General features: G+C 44.6%; 1 protein-coding gene across 3 annotated transcripts in view; it reads right to left on the reverse strand.

The window, feature by feature from the left end:
- The window catches only part of ACE (angiotensin I converting enzyme), a 147178-nt gene that overhangs the window by 70498 nt on the left and 58440 nt on the right, over positions 1–18240 (reverse strand). For all 3 annotated transcript variants that reach the window (XM_056548167.1, XM_056548166.1, XM_056548165.1), the window contains exons 5-8: positions 13052–13195; positions 5380–5571; positions 2727–2824; positions 2452–2624 (exon numbers count right to left, since the gene is read on the reverse strand). In XM_056548167.1, the coding sequence (XP_056404142.1) occupies positions 2452–2624; positions 2727–2824; positions 5380–5571; positions 13052–13195 (607 nt within the window). The remainder of the gene's footprint in view (positions 1–2451; positions 2625–2726; positions 2825–5379; positions 5572–13051; positions 13196–18240) is intronic.

The following is an 18240-nucleotide window of genomic DNA, read 5'->3' on the forward strand; positions in this document are numbered from 1 at the left end:
GAGAGAAAGACAGAGAGAGAGAGAGAAAGACAGAGAGAGAGAGAGAGAAAGACAGAGAGAGAGAGAGAGAGAAAGACAGAGAGAGAGAGAGAGAGAGAGAAGACAGAGAGAGAGAGAGAGAGAGAGAGAGAGAGAGAGAGAGAGAAAGACAGAGAGAAAGAGAGAAAGACAGAGAGAAAGACAGAGAAAGAGAGAGAAAGACAGAGAGAAAGACAGAGAAAGAGAGAGAAAGACAGAGAGATCTGCAACTAATGCAACAGCTGTAGGCACCCTGATTGAAAACCCACAGGTCTTTTGAATGGATGCAGCCCATTGTTTTCTTCTTTTGACTACAAATCCCACAATTCCATTTTCCTCCCTCCCACACATCAGCCACCTCACCCATTGAAACATAAAACAGGAAATACCAGTTCACAAAAAGCTAGCCACAGTGTTATGGTAATCTCACAAAATAGCAATTTAGCCCCAAGACAAGCGCAGATCCTTCCTAAGCATGTCCATTACTGTCTGCCAGGTAACAACTAAAATCAACTTATGGTGGAGAACCCCTTTAATGCTTATTCACTGCCATCCTGTTTTAAATCCTTTATTGCCCCCTTAACTATTTAATTGATCCATATTTATTTTCTTTTATTTCTGTCCTTTTTTATTCCCATAAAAGGTATATAAATTCTCATTTTAGTGAGAATTTAAGATATTTTTTAAAGTCTCCCATTTAGTGTCAGTATTCTTGTTTTTTGAAGACATTATCCCATTTTATATTGTTAAAGGGGTTCTCCCTTGCTTATACTGTTTTTTGTTATTAGGTTTGTGTGTTATGTGTGTATAAGTATGTGTTTTTTTTATGTGTGTTGTGATTATGTATATACGGTATGTATTTTCTTACCTTTTGTGAAGATCGGGAAGCGACCCCTTTTTCTTCCAGTGGCTTGCTGTGCACCTCGGCCTCCGCCATGTTGTGTTCGGTAAGTGGGATGTCGGGGGGGTGTGTTCTTGCTTCTGTCCTTCCTATCTTCTGACGTCCGAGGCAAATCTTTTCTTCCTGTTTCTTCCGTGGCTCAGCGACGAATCTGCGGCCTCTTCCGGCGCATGCGCAGGTTTTTTTTTTTTTTATACCTATAAAGTTTTTTGTCTAATTGACAAACTGTCTGCGCAAGCGCGAGTACGCAAGTACTACGCTAACAGCGTAGCGTACGTTAGGTCTACACTAATAGCGTAGCTTCGCGCAAGTGCAGTTTGTCAATTAGACAAAAAAACTTTATTGGTAAAAAAAAAAATACTACCTGCACATGCACTGGAAGAGGCCGCAGATTCGTCGCTGAGCCACGGAACACAGAAGAAACAGGAAGAAAAGATTTGCCTCGGACGTCAGAAGATATGAAGGACAGAAGCAAGAAACCCCCCCCCCCGGCCGAGGTGCACAGCAAGCCACTGGAAGAAAAAGGGGCCAGCTTCCGGATCTTCACAAAAGGTAAGAAAATACATATATACATAATCACAACACACATAAAAAACACATACTTATACACACATAACACACAAAAAAAAAAAAAAAAAAAAAACAGTATAAACAAGGAAGAACCCCTTTAAGAGCTTCTCTGAGTTGATCAAACTTTGCCTTCCTAAAGTTCATAGTTTGTGGCCGCTCGAGAGATTCCTTAGTGATCATAATATAATACATAGCTTGTTCTTCAATATTTCCAAGGTGTCCATCTACTTGCACATTACTCTGTCAGGTCTGTTGGTTAATATTAAATCCAGTAGGGCGCCCCCACTGGTCAGGCCCTGTACCATTTGGGACAGATAATTGTCTTTAGTTATAGTCAGAAACCTGTTTCCAGAGATTCACAGGTCTCAGTCTCCCAGTTTATATCAGGATAGTTAAATTCCCCCATTATTATCACCTCATTCTGATTTGCTGCCTTGTTTATTTGCCTCAGTACATGGCAGAAATGCAAATTCTGGTCTCCACAGAATGAATGCACAAGTCTATTCTGTCTGCGGACCCCTCACGGAATGCATTGCCATTTATGAGACCGCACATTGCCTATGTGGTCCCAGCACCAGCATGTCATGCCGGTGTCTGTAGAATGTCCACAGATTTTTCGTGTGGACCTTCTGACGTGTGAACGTAGTCTTACTGGGGACCAGTTGGGTGGTAAGAATGGTGCCCCAAGGGACTGGGAATGCACCAATACCAGCATTTGTATATTCAGATTGATGATTTTTTCCCCTGTAACAGAATACAAAAAGATAACCTGCATTACATTCAGCATCACCCGCACTATTACCCTGAATAAGCAGGTAGGTGCGAATGATGTTGCTTACAGATTACCTTTAAAAACACATTTGCTATGGGCTGAATGTGATCCGGTCAATAAGGCCCAGAATGCATTTAGGAAAATGGGATCAATACCAGGTTTTGTATACAACACTTTTTAGACAACCCACCTGAAATCTTTCCTGTTGTAAAAGTCCCACGCAGATGCATGACATACTACTTCACGACCATCACTTGGCTTCTCCAACATGGACTTCTCCCAGAACTCTGGGGGCATCTCAAGGAGACCCAGTGACGTGAAGAATTCCTCTGAAACCCGAAACATATGAGTTGCGTTCCAGCCCTAATAATTAGACAAAACAGTGAAATAAGCATGTTGGCGATACCCGTACAAAGGCTAGCAACGATCAAGGGTCCTTACTGACATAGGGTCACTTGTTCCTACCTTTGCCACCATGGTATTCGTGACATCCACATTGGTTTTGTTTGGGAAAGGGATCATCATATCATAGATATTATTCCACTGTTGTGACCACATATTGCCTGCAGAACAACAAAATGGAATCAGTGAATGAAACAATGTACAAGATCAAAACAAAGCCTATGAAGGGCCCTCTGATCTAGTGCTACTATGTAAATGTTTAGCTGGACAGAAGGGAGAACACTAACTTGCCACTTCGCTGTATAGATGTAAAAACTAAAAAAAAGTGTAAAAAAAATAAATAAAAAAAATAAATAAAAAAAAAAGCAGTTTTCAGAAAAAAAATGTAAATATATAAAAAGCTCTTTTAAAACCAGATACTGTTACATATATATATTTTTATCCACTGCCCATTTTTATTTTCTAAAGTGTTTTTTTTTTCTGTACATTACTCTATAGATTTTCCTGCAGATTAATGGCAATGACATCTTGTTGTGGATTTGCTGAATGTTTTAACTTTCTCCACAGATTTCTCACAGCGCAGATTTTTAAATTACCGTATTTTTCGCCCTATAGGATGCACCGGCATATAAAACGCACCCAATTTTAAAAAGGTGCAAAATCTAGAGAAAAAAAAAAAAAAAAGAAAGGATTCTGCACCCAACAGTGATCTTCAACCTGCGGACCTCCAGATTTTGCAAGACTACAACTCCCAGCATGCCCGGACAGCCGTTGGTTGAAGGTCCATAGGGTGAAGACCACTGGATAGGAGGTAATACTCACGTGTCCGCGCCGCTCCGGACCCGTCACCGCTGCCTTGGATGTCGCTCCATCGCTGTCACCATGTCCCCGACGCTCCGGTCGTCTTCTTCCCTGGGATCCACGCTCTCTGTCGCCGTCATCACGTCGCTACGCACGCCGCTCCTATTGGATGACGGGACTGCGTGCGCAACGACGTGATGACGTTGAAGGAGAGCGCCGCCATGCAGGGAGATCCCGGCACGGAGCAGACACCGAGGAGGCAGGTAAGGTCCCTCCTGGTATCCTGTAAGCTGTTCGGGACGCCGCGATTTCACTGCGGCGGTCTCGAACAGCCCGACTGAGCAGCCAGGTTAGTGTCCCTTTCTCTTCATACGTGGCGGTCAGCTTTGATCGCCGCGTTTGAAGGGTTAATATAAGGCATCACCGCGGTCGGTGATGTCCTGTATTAGTCGCGGGTCCCGGCCGTTGATGGCTGCAGGGACCGCCGCGATAGGTGTGTATTCGCCATATAAGACGCACCAACTTTTCCACCCCAGTTTTGGGGAAGAAAAAGTGCGTCTTATACGGCAAAAAATATGGTAGTATGGCAGGTTAATATCCTTGCAGATTTTTATTACATTTTATTTTTATTTTTTTCAGTGTATCCACTAAACATATCTAGAAATTGTCTATCCTAGATATATATTTTTAGTAATTGGGCCAAATTTCTGGGGTACCATATATACTCGAGTATAAGCCGAGTTTTTCAGCACGATTTTTCGTGCTGAAAACACCCCCCTCGGCTTATACTCGAGTGAACTCTCCACCTGCAGTGGTCTTCAACCTGCGGACCTCCAGAGGTTTCAAAACTACAACTCCCAGCAAGCCCGGGCAGCCATCGGCTGTCCGGGCTTGCTGGGAGTTGTAGTTTTGAAACCTCCGGAGGTCCGCAGGTTGAAGACCACTGCGGCCTTCGACATCATCCAGCCCCCTCTCACCCCCCTTTAGTTCTGTACAGTACTCACCTCCGCTCGGTGCTGGTCCGGTGCTGCAGGACTGTCCGGAGAGGAGGTGGTCCGGTGGGATAGTGGTTCCGGGCTGCTATCTTCACCGGGGAGGCCTCTTCTAAGCGCTTCGGGCCTGGCCCCAGAATAGTCACTTTGCCTTGACAACGACGCAGAGGTACGTTCATTGCCAACGTACTTCTGCGTCATTGTCAAGGCAACGCCTCTATTCCAGGCCCGCAGCGCGGAGAAGAGGCACCCCCGCTGAAGATAGCAGCCCGGAACCACTATCCCACCGGACCACCTCCTCTCCGGACAGTCCTGCAGCACCGGACCAGCGCCGAGTGGAGGCGAGTACTGTACAGAACTAAAGGGGGTGAGAGGGGGATGGATGATGTCGAAGGCCGCAGTGGTCTTCAACCTGCGGACCTCCGGAGGTTTCAAAACTACAACTCCCAGCAAGCCCGGACAGCCGATGGCTGCCCGGGCTTGCTGGGAGTTGTAGTTTTGAAACCTCTGGAGGTCCGCAGGTTGAAGACCACTGAGGGCGGATGACGACAAGGGGATGATGAAGGGGGTGGGGATGACGACAAGGGGATGATGACAGGTGATGATGATGAGGGTCTGGATGATGACAGGCGGTGATGATGAGGATGTTAATGACGGGTCTGGATGATGACAGGGGGGGGGGGGGATGTATTTCCCACCCTAGGCTTAAACTTGAGTCAATAACTTTTCCTGGGATTTTGGGTTGAAATTAGGGGTCTCGGCTTATTCTCGGGTATTTACGGTAATACTTATGTATATTGTTTATAGTCCGCACTGTTATTTCTGATACAGTAGTCCAAATCCAAACCCCTGCATAGTAATACAATCAAATACTAAAGCTTCCAAGTTACATTTCTCTGGGTTAGGTATGGTAATAGACTCACCCAGTAGATGCGCGGGAATTGGCCCTTTCAGATTAATGTACTTCTCTCCATATCGTTCATACAGTTTTCTGCGCACAAAGGCATGAAGGTTGAGGTACAGAGGCTCTAGCTGGATATATAACTGCTCTAGGTCATCCTGGAAAGTGGGTGCAGCATACCAAGACCGCCAGTATTCCCCAGTGTCTTTGAATCCTGCATTACAAAAAGGCAAAAGGGAAATATTTAGATATTTTTCATGTTCAAAACAAAATTACATTTTTAATCTTTCCACAGATGTAGATTTCCATTTTAAATATTGTTTACAAACAAAAAGATTTTTTTTTTTATATATGATTATGTTCACATGGGACTGAGTTGTTGCAGATTTTCCCAAAAATTTTTTCACTGGGGAACTCATTTCAGTCCCATGCAAACATAGATTAAATTTTTGGGTAACCTTGTGTGTTTCTGAATGATAAAAGGACCCAGTGTCTGACATACTGGAATTGTCACCACTCTAGTAGTATGTTTGGGGATTTTACGTTATGATCACTATAATTCAATTAGCATAATTTTACGGGGGATTTTGTAAGGTGGATGATATGTATGTTTTAATGGGCTAACCATACTGACTTAGGTTAGTTTTTTTGGGGGGAGGGGGGGGGGGGTCGTGGTAATGGTATCCAGGCTTGAGGCTTAGGCTGCTTTCACACTATAAAATTCATCAGTTTTAAAGATCTGTTTGATGTTCCATTATGAAAAACCTGAAAACCAGCCATTAAATGGCAGTTAGAAAATCCCATTATAGTCTATGGGATTTTTACATCATCCATTTTAATCAGTTATAGCCTGTTATTAATAACGGACGTTATTTTGTGACCGAAGAAATAGTGTATGCACTATTTCTCCCTTTACCATCTTCCGCCACATAATAATGGACTAACGGATTAAAACGAATAATGTAAAAATCCCATAGACTATAAATGGGATTTTCTAACGGATGTTTAATGGCCAATTTTCAGGGTTTTTATAACGGAACATCAAACGGATCTTTAAAACGGATTAGTTTTATAGTGTGAAAGCAGCCTTAGAAGTGACGCTCCTAATAAAAAACCATACACACACACACACACACATCTGGCTGGCAGTGCCGACCTGTCCTGGACGCATTTAACTATAAGCATGCCTTTCAGACATGCCTATAGTTAAATGTGGCGCTCTATCAATGTTGTCTGTTTTTACTACCTAGAGGGGGCTACTGCTGCTTTTTCTACCTAGAAGGTTCTGCTGCTGCTGCTGCTACTACTATATATGGGGGGCTGCACCTACCTACACATATTTACAGGTGGAACATACCTACTTGGGGAAACAATGTTAAGGGACCTACCTACTTACTGGAGCAATCCATCTACTTGATGTGCCAGACCTACCTACTCCTCCCCAACCCAGTTATATTCTCACTCTACTGTGTAGGACACCAAGGAGGTTATTACTGAATAGAGAGCTATAGGTGCTGAAAAAGTGCCGAGCCTAAAATGTTTGTCTGGCAGGTTCTGTGGAGAGTTGTGGCTGCAAGAAATAGTCATGACGGTCTGGGCCAGATGGAGAAGAAAAAGGAAAGTGGACAACTCAGATTAGACGTCACCAGATGTAACTACTTATGGTAATATGATCTGCAGAGCCTGTGTATAGCTGAGGTCACTACTATCTGTGTTCAATGGTTTTATTCAGTATCAGTATGGTGGTATTATACTATATGATAATGTGTAGACTTGGTGTGGCAGTATCATTTGACCCTTGTACAGTGGTGCTATTGCTGATACTGAATAAAAAAAAAAAAATCACTATACAAAGAGCAGTATTAATATGGTGGTATTATCCCATTATTATGTGGTAGTAATGATAGTGGTGATATTAATGATACTGGTCTGTGTATAGGGGAGTTATTTGTTCTTATTTGGTATCAGTATGGTAATATTAATCAGTCACTTTATGGTGTTAAAGGAGTACTCTGGCGCGCACTTTTTTTTTTTCATTTTATCCTGTCCAGGCTGCAAAATAAGAGAAACACTTTCTCTTACCTGCCAACGAGCCCCCGGAGCTCCGGTACAGGTGTTCGGTCCCCGGGCTGTATTCTTCTTACTTCCTGTTAGCCCGGCACGTCACACGGAGCTTCAGCCTATCACCGGCCGCAGCAATGTCCCGCCTCAGCCAGTGATAGGCTCAAGCTCCGTGTGACGTGTCGGGCTAACAGGAAGTAAGAAGAATACAGCCCGTGGACCGAACACCTGTACCGGAGTGTACCGGAGCTCCGGGGGCTCGTTGGCAGGTAAGAGAAAGTGCATTTTCTTTTATTTTACAGCCCGGACGGGATAAAATGAAAAAAAAAAAGTGCACGCCGGAGTACTCCTTTAATGGTAGTGGTACACCTTGTATATCCGTGTTATTGGTCTCTTTATAATGTATTTTACATAACAGTTTGATGGTATTAGTCACGGCAGTAGTAATAGGTTGTCCTGGTGTGGAGATATTTTATGTTTCTAAAGCCTAACCCTTGATAAGTTCCTGCGTGTCCCCTGTATGATAACCGATACATGCACTGTATACACTGCCATTTTCTTAAATTCACAGGTCCGGTGGTGCTGGGCCTCATGATCACGTTTCACCTAAGGCCTCACAAAGTCTAGAGCCTTCTCTGAGTGTTCCCCAACCAGTGTGCCTCCAGCTGTTCTAAAATACAACTGCAAGCATAGCACCATGATGTGACTTGTTCTGCAACAGCTGGAGGCACACCATTTGGGAAACACTGCTCTATACCCACACAAATATATACTGTTTATTGGCTTAGTGCCTCTAGAGGGCAGCAGATAGCAAGAAAAGATTTTTTTTTTTTTTTAAAGCTATAGTAATACAGGAGACTATTAATAACAGCTTAAAGGACCACTGCAGCATCAAGACACACAGGATAGGGGATAAGTGTTTGATTACGGGGGTCCGACTGCTGGGAACCCCCCGCGATCTCCTGAATGGGGCACCCGCATTAGCGCTCAGTGAACACCTAATGTGGGAAACGTCGACCTACAGAGGTAGACTGTACACCCCCTCCCCATACAGTCCTATGGGAGAGGCAGGGAAACACAAACGCTGCCTCTCACATAGAACTACATGGAGGAGGCGTGTTGGATAGGGAATAAGTTATTTTTGGCTGCAGATGGCCTTTAAGTTCATACTGGTCACCTGGCCTAGAGAAGACTATTATAGGACATTATTTGTACAGGGCCTAGTTACTATCTCTGCAGATTAACTTCTGTTAGCTAAAACCCAATACCCATAAACAGTTAACCAAAGTTAATCATAAGGGCAAATCTGTTGGTTTTCCATCAATACTCTGGGCTGGACATCTGGAAATAAACTATCATATACTTTGATATCACAGGCTCAGATCCATGTGGACTGCAACATGCAAGTATAGCCAGAGAAAAGATTAGGACAAAGTCCCACTAAGTTCCTAGTAAATTATTTTTTTTTTAAATAACTGCAATTCATGCAGAAGAGCATGAACCTGGATAACAAAATTACATAATTCAGCAATAAAGCAAAGATAAAAAAGTGCCCAACACTCACTGTGAAAAACATACATTATGTAAAGGGCATTATATAGCCCTACATTTTTCACATTCTTGCTTCTAAAGAGTCACTAATACAATACATGCTGTGGCACTTGTGGTGTCCCAGTACGGGATGATGTGGCCCCGTACTGTCGTCCTGCCCTGTCAGGCAGAGTCCCTGCATGTCCCCAGGATCCCCCTTACAGTTCACCATGTTGTACATAGGTTTTGTTTGTATAACTGTTACTTTAATGTTTGGATCACATGATTGTTACCCAGGAGGCACTAGTGACCAGGTGACTCTCCCCTCATAATTTTGGGGTGACAGTGCTTCATCAAACTTAACATTATCAGACTCTGCTTACGAAAGCCTGGCAATGGAAGGGGGGGGGGGGTAATAGCAGAAGGGATGAGAACACCTAACACATGACATTTTGGCTCCTGAATAAAGGAAGGAACTACTGGGAACACAGAAAACATCAGGGTAGCCCAGAATACTTTGCAGCTATCAGCGAGATCACATGACCCCAGGTTATCCAAGCATTGTTTTGCATTATGCACCATAAAGCTCCCAGACCAATGAGGACACAGTAAGAGGCTGAAAGCCATATACAATGCTTTACACTGCCACCATTTTGGAGAGAAAAACCCTGTGACAGAGCACGCAAGAACTACCTATCCCAGAAAGGGCTGACCTCAGACAGTGACCACCTGTCACCTGCAGTGCTGTCTCCAGTTGGTGCACTACAAATCCCAGCAGTGAACCAGCCCATAAAAGCTATTACAAACACCTAGCAAGCTCAGCAGTGGGCTGACCATTATGTTACCATAAATACTCATTAAAAGTGTGGTGAATGTGAAATATTCATTTTAAGCCAAGATATGTGTATTTTCTGTGTTTAATTGAACAAATTGACTGGTATTTTTATCGGGGTTTAACATAACTAAGCATATAGTGCATGAAATAGCCATCTAAAGACAAGCTACGGGTATTTTCTGGGTTTAATAAAAAATAAAAAAATAAAATCATTTGTATCTTTATTTAACCTGCCATGTCCTCAACCATAAAAAAAATGTTGGTGGCAGTATCAGCACCAGTAAAAGTAGCAGCATGGAGTCTCAGAATTCTTTATATTACCAGAGGCAGAAAACCAGGCACAGTGCCATCTCTGAAAACAGTAAGTAAGGCATAGCCAGGGTCCGAGTTTAAGAATTATGGCTCTATTTAACCCCATTGAGCTGCGAATAGAGATTTCTCTCAAGATTTGTTATGGGTCTGATTCAGTGAATCGGATCCTGATTTGAATTCGGGTGCAGAACTTCCAGTCCAGCAAATGTATTGTCTGGGGCCACTCCGTGTACACAGCAATTTGGTCAATAAATCCTCTTTTAGTCAACCTACCTGTCTGGTCGATCAGCGCCGTGAGCCAGATTCTCCCGAAGCCAAATATCCATTGCCATATATGTTCCGGAGGGCAGCAGACCACCTATTTCATACACCTTTTCTGACTACACAACCACCCAGGGTGAGCAGTTCAAGGGGTACTCCATCCCTAGACATCTTATCCCCTATCAAAAAGGATAGGGGATAAGATGTCTGATGGCGGGGGTCCCGTCACTGGGGACCCCCACAATATAGCATGCAGCACCCACCTGTATCTGCTTCCGGCAGCGCTGGAGGTTCTGGCTCCCAATCACGGCAACAGAAGATAGTGACGTCACGACTCCGCCCCCGTGTGACGCCACACCCCGCCCCCTCATGGGAGTGGGCGTGACAGCTGCCTTGCATTGAGGGGGCGGAGAGTGACATCACACGGGGGCAGAGCCTTGATGTCACAATGCTACGACCCCGTGAGCGATAGTAATCAGACCCGGAGCGAACACGCTCCGGGGACTGATATTAACGGGGTGCGGCATGCAAGATCACGGGGGTCCCCAGCAGCGGGACCCCTGCAATCAGGCATCTTATCCCCTATCCTTTCCATAGGGGATAAGATGTCTAAGCGCTGGAGTACCCCTTTAATTTATATACCTCTCACTCTTCGGGTTTAAAACAATATTATTCTATGGAGCACTTACTTCCTTAACTCCGTGAACAGAGGCAGGGACAAAACAAAATAAAAATTTGGATTCTAATGAATCCAAAAAGGTTTCGTACAATTCAGACAGAATTTAATTTGTCCTAAATTGATCAGCTCATCTAGTTTTAGTGGGCTGAAGACTTGAAATAATGGCAGCTTTATATATTTTTCAGTATTGTTCATACCAGGCAATTAAAAAGAGCAGATGTTTGGTACTATGGCAGTACAGTTTGCTTTGCATTCCATCAAGGGAAAAGATGAGAATCACACACACGATGGTCCTGCAAAATTTACGGCAGCAGCGGGAAATACGCTGCGTATTCCTTGCTCACTATACACACACACACAAGGCTTTCCGCCGGCAGCCCTATGTGTGCAGTGAGTTTTAGAGGCGGAGCCGTGTGACGGCATTACTATGACGCGCGGCTCCGCCTCCAAAACTCACTGCACGCATAGAGCTGCCGCCGGAAAGCCCTGTGTGTATAGAGAGCAAGGAATATAAAGCGTATCTCCCGCTGCTGCCATAAATTTTGTGCAGCGTGAAATACACTGCGTATATGCCGTGTGGGAATGCACCCTTAGGCTAGGACTCCACTGAGATTTTTGCCCTGCGTTTTTTTTTTGGGCTTAAAAACGCCAGAAAAACTGCCACAGTTTTTCCCTGCATTTTGGCGTTTTTACCTTTGTGTGGAATTTTCCTTTTTTTTGGGCCCCTTGGCGTTTTTTTTTTTTTTTTTTTAAACAAAAAATTGTTGGGTACCATAAAAAAAAAAAAAAGGGAATGCCATTGGGATATAAAAAAATGTATTTAACTAAATGTTTATTTTTTATAACAAAATGTTAACACTTTTTTTATAAAGTGTGTTTAACTTTATTTTTTTACATTTTTTTATGTAGTACTACTATTCCCAGCATGGAACACACTGTTCCATGATGGGAGTAGTAGTACCTGTACTGTAGACAGTCCTGACACCCGATGCGATTGTCCATTATATAGCAGAGAAGCTGAGCGGTTCTATACAGCGCTCACATCTCTGCTCTGTACTCCGGCCAGTGATGTGAATAGAACATCATTCATATTCTCTGCCCAGAGCTGTGATTGGCCGGATGGTTGCAGCTAATCACAGCTCTGAGGAAAATATGAATGAGTGGCCGGAGTATAGTGCAGAGCAGGGATGCGAGCGATGTATACAGTCGTTCCATCTCTGCTATAGAAAGGACGATCGCATCGCAAAATTTAAAGCCAACATGGCGTTTTTATTGGCATTTTTGCTCTCCCATAGGCTTCTATGGGAGGAAAACGCCACGAATTGAGGGCAAAAAACACCAAACTAGGTTTTGTTGGGCGATTTGAAAATCCAGCTTCTGAGCTTGAAATTGCTGAAAAACGCCAAAAGGAAAAAAAAAAAAAAAAAAACGCCAAGTGAATCTGGCAGTTTACTATTGACTTGCAGCTAACATCTGGACGCGGCATAATTGGCGTTTTTTTGCAAAAAAATAAATTAAAAAAAAAAAACACCTCAGTGGAGTTCTAGCCTTAGGGTATGTTCACGCAGCGGAATATATGCCTGGAAAATTTCTAAACGGACATTCTGCAGACAGCAGGCACCAACAGAACATTTCGCTAGGACCCCCTAGGAAAGGTCTCAGATGGCAATGCATTTCTAAGCGGAATACGCAGAAAGAATAGGCAAATCAATCAGGATTTCTGCAGCAGACATTTCGGCCATATGCATGGTGAAGCAGAATTCCCTTAAACTAATGGGAGTCTGCTGCAGCAAAGTGTCCATGCAGAATTTTCCAGAGGAATTCCGCACAGACATTCTTTGAACATACCCTTAGAGTCCTATGCTTGGATACCTCAAAATCTTCATGGGATTAGTCACACCCATTACAGAACAGTTTGTGCACTGTGTTAGCAGTCACCAAGATCTGTTCCTCGGTCCTTACACTTCTTTTGCTAAAATCCTACCCAAAATAAATAAATTAAAAATAATCTCTTGCCATCCAGTCTATACGCCTCATTGCTGAGTCCAACAAACTCTTGGTACTTCTCTCGTAAGGGCACTCCACAAGAATTGTGCCATCCCTCCCATGCGTACAGCAGCCTCTTATAGCTCCTTGAAGTAGCCATGATTTCAGACAGATCTAAGGCACAAAAAAAATAAAAATAATAAATAAAAAGTTAATGAGTAACACATGAAAAAGTATATATGGTTACATAGTACACCACTTCACTTACCATCTCAGGAAAGGGCTTTATCATATGTATAAAGATACTCAGATTACATTTTTTGTTTTCTCAATACATTGGTTGCATTTTCCAAGCACTCTCATGTGAGCACTGAACCTCAAAATCTCTTAAAGTGCAACAAGAACTTTACATATCATATTATCTACATTATTTATATATATATTTGTAATATACATTAGTCTAAATACAGGAAGTGAGGACAGGACAAGCAGGCCTCAGTGCACAGAGCCCTGCTTGTCCTCCCTCACTTCCTGTATTTGGACTCCTCAGAGACACATAAGCAATAAAGGCAGGGACAAAAATATACATATGGCATCATCTAAGTTATATAAAAAATACGTTTCTGTTGATGAAAGGTGCACTTTAAAGACAACATTGTATAAGCAAAACAAAAATATACAGAAACAAAAAACAGCCACACATCCAGTTTTTGAAATGATGCTGAGAAACAAGTAGATAAAAATACTAACAGGTTGTTAGTATACATTTTGATCAAAAATTACAAGGCCACTCGCAAGGCAATTTTGTCAGAGTGGGTCCCTAACCTACCACTGGCATAGTGCCTGGCCGCAACCACTGCCTCCATGACACCAAGCCCACAGGGGGAATGACCAAGTGGTCAGGCAGCCCCACTGCTGCTTGACCAAGCCCTCAGCGTTTTTATTTAGCAGGAGACTGCATATGGGTTTCCTCCAAGCATTCTCCCAGCCCTCTGGTAGGGAGCACGTGGTAGGTGTTCACACTGGTGTGTTGCTCTGCGGTGGTCATTTTTACTGTGGTGCTTTGTCTGTGGGGTGGTGCGGCCCAGAGCCATGGAGCTTGGTCAGGTAGCAATGGAGCTGCCTGGAACTGGGTACTTTTGCATGTCAATGCTCTGCCAGTGTGGGGTCCCAGTATGGGATGGTGTAGTGCTGTACTTTCCTCTCAGTATGCTGTCTGCTCACATCTCCCCTAGCATTAGCAAAACTACAACCCCCAGCTTGTCCTCACTGACAGTAGCGGGACACAAGGTGACAGTGGGATGGTTTTTCCTCCAGCTCCGACAGCTCACAGCTGTCAATCAAGGAAGTGTGTCCATGACATAGGTGATGATTCAGGGACACAGCAGGACTAGTATGTGTCCAAGCAGGCAGCCCCCCTGCCTGCTTGGACACCTACTAGTCCTGCTGTGTCCCTGCAGTTGTTAGACTGGCTTTTTCAGTATGAAATACTGAAAATGTTCTAATGAAAGCAACTGCAAAACCTATTGGTTTTGCATGCATTACAACATATCAAAATTTTTTGTATATGACAGTGCCCATTTAACGACAGAAAGGATGCGCTCCGTAGTGTAGTGTAATATCTTCAGGTAAGAGGCACTAACGCACAATGTGAACTGTGCTTACCAGATGATGTTGTACTTGATCCAAGTACAACAATGGATAAAAGGTGACAAAAAGGTGAGGGTCTCTGCAGCTACTCCAAGCTCACATAACCATGATAGATAAAAATCTCCTCTAAATACCAGCTGGATAAAATAGAGCGCTGAGACCAGAATAAAATACGGGTTATTTAATTACCCACAATGTAAGGAGTTTCGCGGAACTTCCGCAAAACACATTGCATTGTGGGTAATTAAATAACCCGTATTTTATTCTGGTCTCCGCGCTTGATTTTACCCTGCTGGTATTTGGAGGAGATTTTTATCTATCACAGTGCCCATTTAAGTGTCTCACAGAAAAGGATTGCAGGAACACATGCTTATTATTATTGTGTGTATTGGAACTAAACCAAAAAAGGGAGGAAAAAAGCAAATTGGAGAGAATGTCACACCAAACTCCAAAAAATGGGCTGGACAAAATTGGCACCTGTCACGATGCCGGCTGGCAGGTAGTGGATCCTCTGTGCCAGAGAGGGATTGGCGTGGACCGTGCTAGTGGACCGGTTCTAAGCCACTACTGGTTTTCACCAGAGCCCGCCGCAAAGCGGGATGGTCTTGCTGCGGCGGTAGTGACCAGGTCGTATCCACTAGCAACGGCTCACCTCTCTGGCTGCTGAAGATAGGCGCGGTACAAGGGAGTAGGCAAAAGCAAGGTCGGACGTAGCAGAAGGTCGGGGCAGGCAGCAAGGATCGTAGTCAGGGGCAACGGCAGAAGGTCTGGAAACACAGGCAAGGAACACACAAGGAACGCTTTCACTGGCACTAAGGCAACAAGATCCGGCAAGGGAGTGCAGGGGAAGTGAGGTGATATAGGGAAGTGCACAGGTGAACACACTAATTGGAACCACTGCGCCAATCAGCGGCGCAGTGGCCCTTTAAATCGCAGAGACCCGGCGCGCGCGCGCCCTAGGGAGCGGGGCCGCGCGCGCCGGGACAGAACAGACGGAGAGCGAGTCAGGTAGGGGAGCCGGGGTGCGCATCGCGAGCGGGCGCTACCCGCATCGCGAATCGCATCCCGGCTGGCAGCGGAATCGCAGCGCCCCGGGTCAGAGGACGTGACCGGAGCGCTGCCGCGGGGAGAGTGAAGCGAGCGCTCCGGGGAGGAGCGGGGACCCGGAGCGCTCGGCGTAACAGCACCCAATAAAAAATTATAAATAAATACTGAAATCAGTCGCTTCCTATAACCATCAATAAGCTTCTTACACCTCTCAGCTGGAATGTTGGACCACTCTTCCTTTGCAAACTGCTCCGGGTACCTCTTATTGGAAGGCGCCTTTTCCCAACAGCAATTTTAAGATCTCTCCACAGGTGTTCAAATGGGATTTAGATCTGGACTCATTGCTGCCACTTCAGAACTCTCCAGCGCTTTGTTGCCATTCATTTCTGGGTGCTTTTTGACGTATGTTTGGGGTCATTGTCCTGCTGGAAGACCCAAGATCTCGGACGTCAACCCAGCTTTCTGACACTGGGCTGTACAGTGTGACTCAAAATCCGTTGGTAATCCTCACATTTCATGACGCCTTGTACACATTCAAGGCACCCAGTGCCAGAGACAGCAAAACAAACCCAAAACATCATTGAACATCCACCGTATTTCCCTGTAGGTACTGTGTTCTTTTCTATGTAGGCCTCATTCCATTTCCGGTAAATTGTAGAATTACGTGCTTTACCAAAAAGCCCTTTGTCTCATCTGTCCACAAGAGGTTTTCCCAGAAGGATTTTAGTTACTCAAGTTCATTTTGGCAAAAAGTAGTCTTGCTTTTTTATGTCTGTCAGCAGTGGGGTCCTCCTGGGTCTCCTACCATAGCGTTTCGTTTAAATGTCAACGGATAGTTTGTGCTGACACTGATGCTCCCTGAGCCTGCAGGACAGCTTGAATATCTTTGGAACTTGTTTGGGCTGCTAATCCACCATCTGGACTATTCTGCATTGACATCTTTCAATTTTTATCTTTCGTCCACGCCCAGGGAGATTAGCTACAGTGCCATGGGTTGCAAACTTCTTGATAATGTTGCGCAAAATGGACAAAGGCAAATCTAGATTTCTGGAGATTCTGGAGATTGACTTGTAACCTTGAGATTGTTGATGTTTTTTTCCCCCCCCCAATTTTGGTTCTCAAGTCCTCTTCTGTTGTCCATGCTTAGTGTGGCATACACAGACACAATGCAAATGCTAAGTGGACTTCTCTCCTTTGTAGCTGCTTTCAGATACAATTTTTTATATTGCCCACACCTGTTACTTGCCCCCAGGTGAGTTTAAAAGAAACATCACATGCTTGAAACAATCTTAGTTTTCCACAATTTTGAAAGGGTGGCAATAATTTTGTCCATCCCATTTTTGGAGTTTGGTGTGACTGTCCACTTTTTTTCCTTCTTTTTGGTTTAGTGCCAATACGCACAAAGGGAATAAACATGTATAGCAAAACATTTGTTACTTCACTTTCTTGAAAATTTTTAGGGGGGCCAACATTTATGGCCATGACATATACACACACACACACACAGCTCAAAAAAAAAAAATTAATAAGGGAACACTAAGATAACACATCCTAGATCTGAAATCATAGTTGAATGTGCTGACAACAAATCACACAAAAATCCTCAATGGAAATCAAAATGTATCAACCCATGGAGGTCTGGATATGGAGTCACACTTAAAGGAGGAGGAGAACTACAGGATTGAAAAATGTATCCCCTATCCTAAGGATAGGGGATAAGTTTCAGATCGCTGGGGGTCCGACCGCTGGTGCCCCCCGAGATTTCCCGTACGGGGCCCCGGCTCTCTGCATAGAGAGCACGTGTCGACCACCGCACGAGGCACCGGCTGACATGCGCCCTCCATTTACTGCTATGGGAGAGCCGAAGTGTTGCTTTCGGCAATTTTCAGCTCTCCCATAGCAGTGTATGGAGGGGGCGTGTCGGTCGCTGCTTCGTGCGGTGGTCAACACGCCCTCTCTAACCAGAGAGCTGGGGCCCCGTACGGGAGATCGCGGGGGGCACCAGCGGTCGGACTCCCCGCAATCTGAAACTTATCCCCTATCCTTAGGATAGGTGATACATTTTTTTCAATGCCGTAGTTCTCCTTTAAAATCAAAGTGGAGCCCCACACTACAGGCTGATCCAACTTTGATGTAATGTCCTTAAAAAAAGTCAAAATGAGGGTCAGTAGTGTGTGTGGCCTCCACGTGCCCGTATGACCTCCCTACAATGCCAGAGCATGCTTCTGATGAGATGAGGGTTGGTCTCCTGAGGGATGTCCTCCCAGACCTGGACTAAACCCTCAGCCAACTGCTGGACAGTCTGTGGTGCACCGTGGCGTTGGTGGATGGAGCGAGACATGATGTTCCGCATGTGCTCAATCGGATTCAGGTCTTGGGCCAGCAAGTCCATAGCATCAATGCCTTCCTCTTGCAGGAACTGCTGACACACTGCAGCCACATGAGGTCTAGCATTGTCTTGCATTAGGAGGAACCCAGGGCCAACCGCACCAGCATATGGTCTCACAAGGTGTCTGAGGATC

The sequence above is a fragment of the Hyla sarda genome, chromosome 12 (genome assembly GCF_029499605.1).
Source record: "Hyla sarda isolate aHylSar1 chromosome 12, aHylSar1.hap1, whole genome shotgun sequence".
Taxonomy (NCBI): Eukaryota; Metazoa; Chordata; class Amphibia; order Anura; family Hylidae; genus Hyla; species Hyla sarda.